This window comes from Tamandua tetradactyla, chromosome 14 (assembly GCF_023851605.1).
Source record: "Tamandua tetradactyla isolate mTamTet1 chromosome 14, mTamTet1.pri, whole genome shotgun sequence".
Taxonomy (NCBI): Eukaryota; Metazoa; Chordata; class Mammalia; order Pilosa; family Myrmecophagidae; genus Tamandua; species Tamandua tetradactyla.
In genome coordinates, this window is record NC_135340.1 from 81,860,480 (window position 1) to 81,866,767 (window position 6,288).

Genomic DNA, 6,288 nt, shown 5'->3' on the forward strand with positions numbered 1-6,288 from the left:
AAATTAGGAACTGCGAGACAGAGGTACAAGTGACTTATCAGTGTATTATATCTTTTTAAATTTTGTACCATAATCATGCATTTTCCAAATAACATATAATTTTTCAAAAACAAAAATATATACCTTAGCATCACTCCATGGCATGTATATTCAAGTACATGTAGCACGACCTCACTCTTTTTTCCTGCTACATATAGTATTCCAGTGACCAGGGGCTGTACATTTATTTATTAAACATATATTGCATGTACATGTTGAGCAGTTATAAGAAAAGGTGTATGTAAGATGGAACTAAAGAGAAAGCTGCCAAGTAAAGCATCGTCCGGAAGGGTAAGGACACATGCAATGAGAGCTGCATGTGGCAAGATGAGGAAACAGCAACATAAAGGTATCCTGGAGTGTAGGGGGTTTTTCAGGATGTGGATACAGAAGGGAGTGTGTAAAGGGGGGAATATGATACAAGGGGATTGAAGAGGTACTCAATATGAGGGTGGCTGGGAAGCATTTGTAGGGAAGACCTGATAAGTATGACAGAAGTGAATATGGGGAGGAGGCCTCTAGAAAAAGCAAGTGGGGAAACAAAACAAGTAGGTTGAGGGTAAGGAGGGAGAACAGTATATATGGATACAGAAGCCATATACCATGAATTTTCAGGACAGGTTGGATTTCAATTTTTTTTTCTTTCCCGTAAATAAGATTTGTTAACTTTTATACAACTAAATGTATACCTAAGACTTCTGATTTATAATTGTATTCGTTTTTTTCAAAGCTCGTTTTTGGACTATGTCCTCACTTTCGCTTCAGAAAATTGAATACTGCTGTATACAGGGAGACCATGGGGAGTGAAGGAGTGAGGCATCAGTGTACAGAGGAATGCATGTGCCTCATAAGAACAAGCCCTTAGGACTGGAGGGTACAAGTGGGATATGTGGAAAGCTGAAGGAGGTAGTAGAAGAGGGGGGCGGACTTCAAAGTGGCAATCAGCTCAGGTGCTGACCTTAGGCAAGTGGTTTAACCTCTATGATCTCCGGTTTCCTCAAAATCAAAACCGGCAGGCGCGGGGTGGGGCTGGACAGAGATAAGGTGCGCAAAACGCCTAGCACTGGCCTGGCACGGCGGATCCCTGGGTACGCACTAGAACCGCCGACAGACCGCGCCGGGAGTCGGGGGTGTACACCAGACAGGACCCGGCACCCAGGTCTGGGGACGCCGAGACCTGGGCCCAGAGCCCTCTGAGGCCCTGCTTTCAGATTCCCAGAGGAATCGTCCAAAACCCTTAGGATCCGGCCGGAGAGGCTATTCGGCGCCCTCAGCGCCCCCAGCCACCCCAAGCCCTGGCCCGGGTACCTGGCGGCGTGCAGCGCCCGCAGCGTCTCGCAAGCGAAACGGTCGGTGCCGAAGAAGAGCACCCGCCAAGGCGGCTTCTCACGGGCTCGGGCGCCCTGGCCCTCCTCCCCGCCGGGGGTTCCGCCGAGCTCAGCCGGCGCTCGCCAAAAGGAACTCGGCCTTAAGCTGGCGGCGCTGCAAGCCGACTGGGGCCCCCAACAGCGCCGTATCAGCACCCTCATACCCTTAGCCCCCGGCTACCGACCCTGCGCAGGCGCGTCGGGGTGAGGGGTGAGAGGTGAGGGTGCATGCCTTGAGGGCGGGGCTGGAGAGGACATCTAATGGGCGGGGCTAGAGACAGCTGGGGGCGGGGCCTACTTTGAGACCGCAGGGGCGGGACCTGCGTGCTTGAAGGCGTGGCCCCATCTGAGTCAAGCTTCTATGTGATTCATACCGCATTTGTTCGCAGTCTTTAGTCTGCCTCCAGAAAGGACAGTTAGGGAACAACTCGTATGTGTTTTTAGACAGTGAAATCTCATCTATTTAAGTAGTGCTGTGTCATTTTCTGACTCATTAGGATAACTAATCTCTACTGGGTATTTTATTATGTGCCACGTATTTGGCTCAGTTTTTTTTTTTTTAGTTCAACGTATTTTTTCTTCCCTTTTAAAAGGGAAGAAAAAATACGTTATTATGATAACGTATATACAACATAAACTTCCCCTCTTTAAAGTATACAATTCAGTGGTATTAATTACATTTGCAATGATTGGCTAAGCATTTTACATCCATTATTTCAGTTGATGCTCATATCAACCATATGAGGAAGATATTATTACAGCCATTTTTCTGAAGAGAACCCGAGGCTCAGTGACGTCAAGGGACTTATTAGTATCTAAGGTGCACACAGCTAGTAAATGGCAAAGCAGGGGTGAGACACTTGTCCCTGTAGCCCCAAAGTCCACTCTCCTAACCATTTGATCTTCACAGCTAAATTACATATCAGACAAGTTAATGTCCCATTTGCATCTGAAATAACTGAGACTCAGTGACTTGCCCACAGTCACCTTTGTGCATAGAAAGCTGCCTCTCTTGCTCTTACTCCTACAACACACCGAAGATTCAAAGTCTGAATACTGTAGAGGAGAGTCCTAAGAAAAATGGGCAGGGAAGTTTGTTCCCAGAAGACCTTTGAGGATCTTTGGTACTAAGATTCTGTACTCCCAAGGCCTGGGCAGTGGCCTTCTCCTTGAGTGTGGTGGCACATACATGAAGTGGCCTTGAATGTAAAGCAAAGACCAAATTCCTTTCCAGTCCTAAACTCACCACCTTTTCCCCATCACACAAAGTTTTAGTCCCAGTGCCCTGGATGAGACCTCTTTCCTGAATTATAAGCTCTGCACATTTCTGCTTCCATGCCTTTGCTCATGCTATCTTTCTAGCCTGCCCTTGCCACTGTTCTTCCTCTCTAAATGGCATCCATTTTTCAATGCCAAGCTCAGAAGCCTGAGCTCTCACCTCCATGCCTCTCTCCATGCACCCTCTTAATGTTCTGAGGGGACTCCTGCTTCTCACATGGTTTGGTATTATCAAGGGGAGTTGTCTAATATGTGCATAAACAAGCAAATCTACCTGTGAGTTAAAGAGAAAGACAAAGAGGAAAGGAGAGACTTTGTTTCCAGTGACTCTGCTTCTATGAGCACATATGAGATGGAAAGGGGGATGGGACCCCAGAAACTTCTATTCCTTCAGTCAAGTTCTGTTTCAATATTCTTTCTTGGTGGTCCCACTGATGTGAATGGACATTCGAGAATAAACTTGAAATATGTCATTGGTAACAGAGTTCTGCAGGAGTTAGAAACAGGGTAAGACAATGGGTAATTGAAGCTGAAGGGATACAGACTGTGCAACAGGACTAGATACAAAAACTCAAAAATAGACAGCACAATAATACCTAATTGTAAAGTAATCATGTTAAAACACTGAATGAAGCTGCATCTGAGTTATAGGGTTTTTTTGTTTTTGTTTGCTTGTTTGTTTGTTTGTTGTTGTTGTTTTTTACTATTATTACTACTTTTATTTCTTTTCTTTATATTAACATTTTATATCTTTTTCTGTTGTGTTGCTAGTTCCTCTAAACCGATGCAAATGTACTAAGAAACGATGATCATGCATCTATGTGATGATGTTAAGAATTATTGAGTGCATATATAGAACGGTATGATTTCTAAATGTTGTGTTAATTTCTTTTTTTTTTTTCTTTCCATTAATAAAAAAAAAAGAAAAAATTAAAAGAAAAAAAAAATTCTTTCTTGGGGTAAATGGAATATGGTTCTACTATTCAAAGAATGGTCTTTTCCCGTACGACATGGCCTATAAATATGGGTAATACTGATTCATCCCCACCTTAGAACCCAGCTGTTATCTAAGGTGTGGCTTCGTATTTGTGTTTCTGTCATTTATCCCCTAGTTGGTTTTAAGCTTGTTGAATTCAGGCTCCACAAGTAGGCCGGCGCTAGAACTCCTCACAACACCCTCGGCCCACCACATGGCGACCACTCAGTCTCAGGGGCCCCTGCCAATCTGTTTTCTTTGCCCCACAGAGCTGCCTTCTACCATTAACATCTAATTCTTTGGTGAATAGTCTTTTGATTTGCAGCAAACTTCTTTCTCAAAAAGAAAAAAAGAAAAAGAACCTGAGGTTATTGTAAGGATTGAAGTTTCCCCCAAATGCTAAAATGAAGGTATTTCTGAACATCTTTGTGGTACGTTTGGGATGTATGGGAGTTCCGTTTTCAAACCCAGACAAATCCACTCTGAAACTGTTATTAAAGCTCCCAGAGAGGATAAGGACCCCAACCCCAGAGGACAACGAGTTTTAGGTAATAAATTAAGTCCAGAAAGTGCACCCAAGGGGACTGGACTAAAATAGAACTTAGAGAATGCTAATTCAGCTGGTGCTCCAGTTTGCAGAAGTTTCTCTTCTTTATTGATTGGAGCATGTCTGCGTGCTGAATCAAAGAAATTATTCCAGGTTCCTGAATGATGAGACAATAGCAGTGCTGTTGACAGAAGGAAAGGACCTCCTTGGGGACAAACGTGATAATGACTCTGCTTTGAATGTTTTGAAAGTGAAGTGATGAGATGAGCATGTGGAGATGTTTTGTAGAGAGCTGGAATGTGGGACTGGCCTCCATGGCTGGGGGTGGGAAGAAGTAGGAAGTATCTGCTCTTCTCCTCTTTCCCATCCTACTCCTCACCACATGTGTATAAATGCTGTGGGGTGCGGAGGACTGCCACAGATTAAATTTGTGTGTGTCTTCTACCTTAGGTAGAAGGTTTCAGAACATTACCTCGATAGCCTAAGGAAGGTAAATTACCCTCAAGTGAGACTGCAGTATTTTCCCTCTCCTACCCGTAGGGTGCCCAGGTCTACCATAGGTAGAGTAGGTGTTTGTATTCAATCAGCCCTTTTTTGCAAAGGGGGAGCAGCCAGAGCACTGGGAGAAATGGAGGGATGGCAGGAGGGCACCGTGAAGGTTCAGAGCTCTGGCTGGTAAGAAGGTGCACGCCATGTCCATGAGAGCTCCTGCTTGGGGCCTGGGAGGCAATGCCACATGTGACCAGGGGAAGGTCTGCCTCACACAGCCGTCAGGCCAGTGCCAAGGGGAGCAACTGCACCTAAGGACACAGCCTAGTGAGGCTTTTGGGAATACAGTACCCCAGACAGCAGCTTACTGCACTGCTGTCTCCTGCCTATGGCAGCATCATAAATCCGCTAAGCAAAGGTGCTGTCACCAACCTCTTTGGTTAGTGAGCACCGTGGACATGTCTCTTGCTCCAGGGCCTGTGAGTCCGACTTGGTTGTCTGTTCTTACTGCCCCATGTGGGGTCTGTAGGAGACATCATCACGCCCTAATCCATACAACAGCTCTGTAATTCAGGGCTGGGGCTGCAAAGCCACGTGCGGGGGGACAGATTGGGACGTGCCATGCCCCCCCAGGCCCTTACAGATGATACACAAATGCTAAGGTGATTGCTGATGTAATAGACACCCCCAAACAAAAACCTGGGATGTCTTTCCAGTTCACGGGAGGGATGGAGAGGCAGTGTGGGCTCGCAGGACTGGGTGTCCTCAAGGGGAGAGGTTCGAGAGGTTCCCTAGCATCTGAGGGACATCGGGAGTCCCAGAAAGGGGAACCAGGTATGGTACTGCAGGCAGGAGAAGCAGCCAAGTAATAGAAGGTTTCCCTGCGCTGCTGACTAAATCAAGTAAGCCAAGGGGCTATCCCAAATAGACTTAAAGAGAGAGAGTCTTAATATATTTAGTTTGTGTGCTATCCCCTATCGCCAGGCAAAAGAGCTGTGACAGTTGTTAACAAGGGAAAGGAGTTTTTCTTTTTGAAAATTAACAAGATGGGAAATTAACAAGATAGTAAAGCCTCTTACATTGAATTTTTTGACTCACCTAAAGACTGAGAGGCATTTGCACACATTTAAATTAAGGGTCTCAAGAACTCCCAGGGAAACAGGAAGAGGAAAGAAGAAAAATGTTCAAAAGAGAGCAATGGAATTTTAATTAATAGATGGTGTCTGGTTACTAAGAAAAACAGAGAATGAAAGATATATAAATAGGTATTCGACCAATCCTAAGCCTGCCACAGTCTGAGATGTATCCTGATGTTAAATAAAGTTATAGAGAATTAGAAGCCCTCGTTCCTATTCTGGACTCCTGTAGTTTGGCTTGTTTAAATGAGCTATCCAGATAGGTTAGGATTATGTGTTACAGAAAATATAGGTTCTAGATATAATAAACCTCTCTGCCTTCGATCTCATATGGCAGCTGAAGGTCTAGAGTACATACATTATCATCTTTTACCCAGCGTTCTAATTTACCTTAGACCCCGCCAGATTGGCTTTGTGTTGTGTGTGTGTGTGCGCGCGCACGCTTCCGTTCACATT

The 6,288-nt window shown here is 45.1% G+C and overlaps 1 protein-coding gene across 4 annotated transcripts in view; it reads right to left on the reverse strand.

Moving 5' to 3' along the window:
* MTFMT (mitochondrial methionyl-tRNA formyltransferase) overlaps positions 1-1,639 on the reverse strand; it is a 59,812-nt gene extending 58,173 nt beyond the window's left edge. For 2 of the 4 annotated variants that reach the window (XM_077128215.1, XM_077128218.1), the window contains exon 1: positions 1,348-1,639. In XM_077128215.1, the coding sequence (XP_076984330.1) occupies positions 1,348-1,568 (221 nt within the window). In that variant the 5' untranslated portion in view covers positions 1,569-1,639. Of the gene's footprint in view, positions 1-123; positions 1,312-1,347 lie in introns of those variants that run through there. The other 2 variants (XM_077128216.1, XM_077128217.1) reach the window with 2 other exon arrangements.
* Between the last annotated feature and the right edge of the window lie 4,649 nt (positions 1,640-6,288).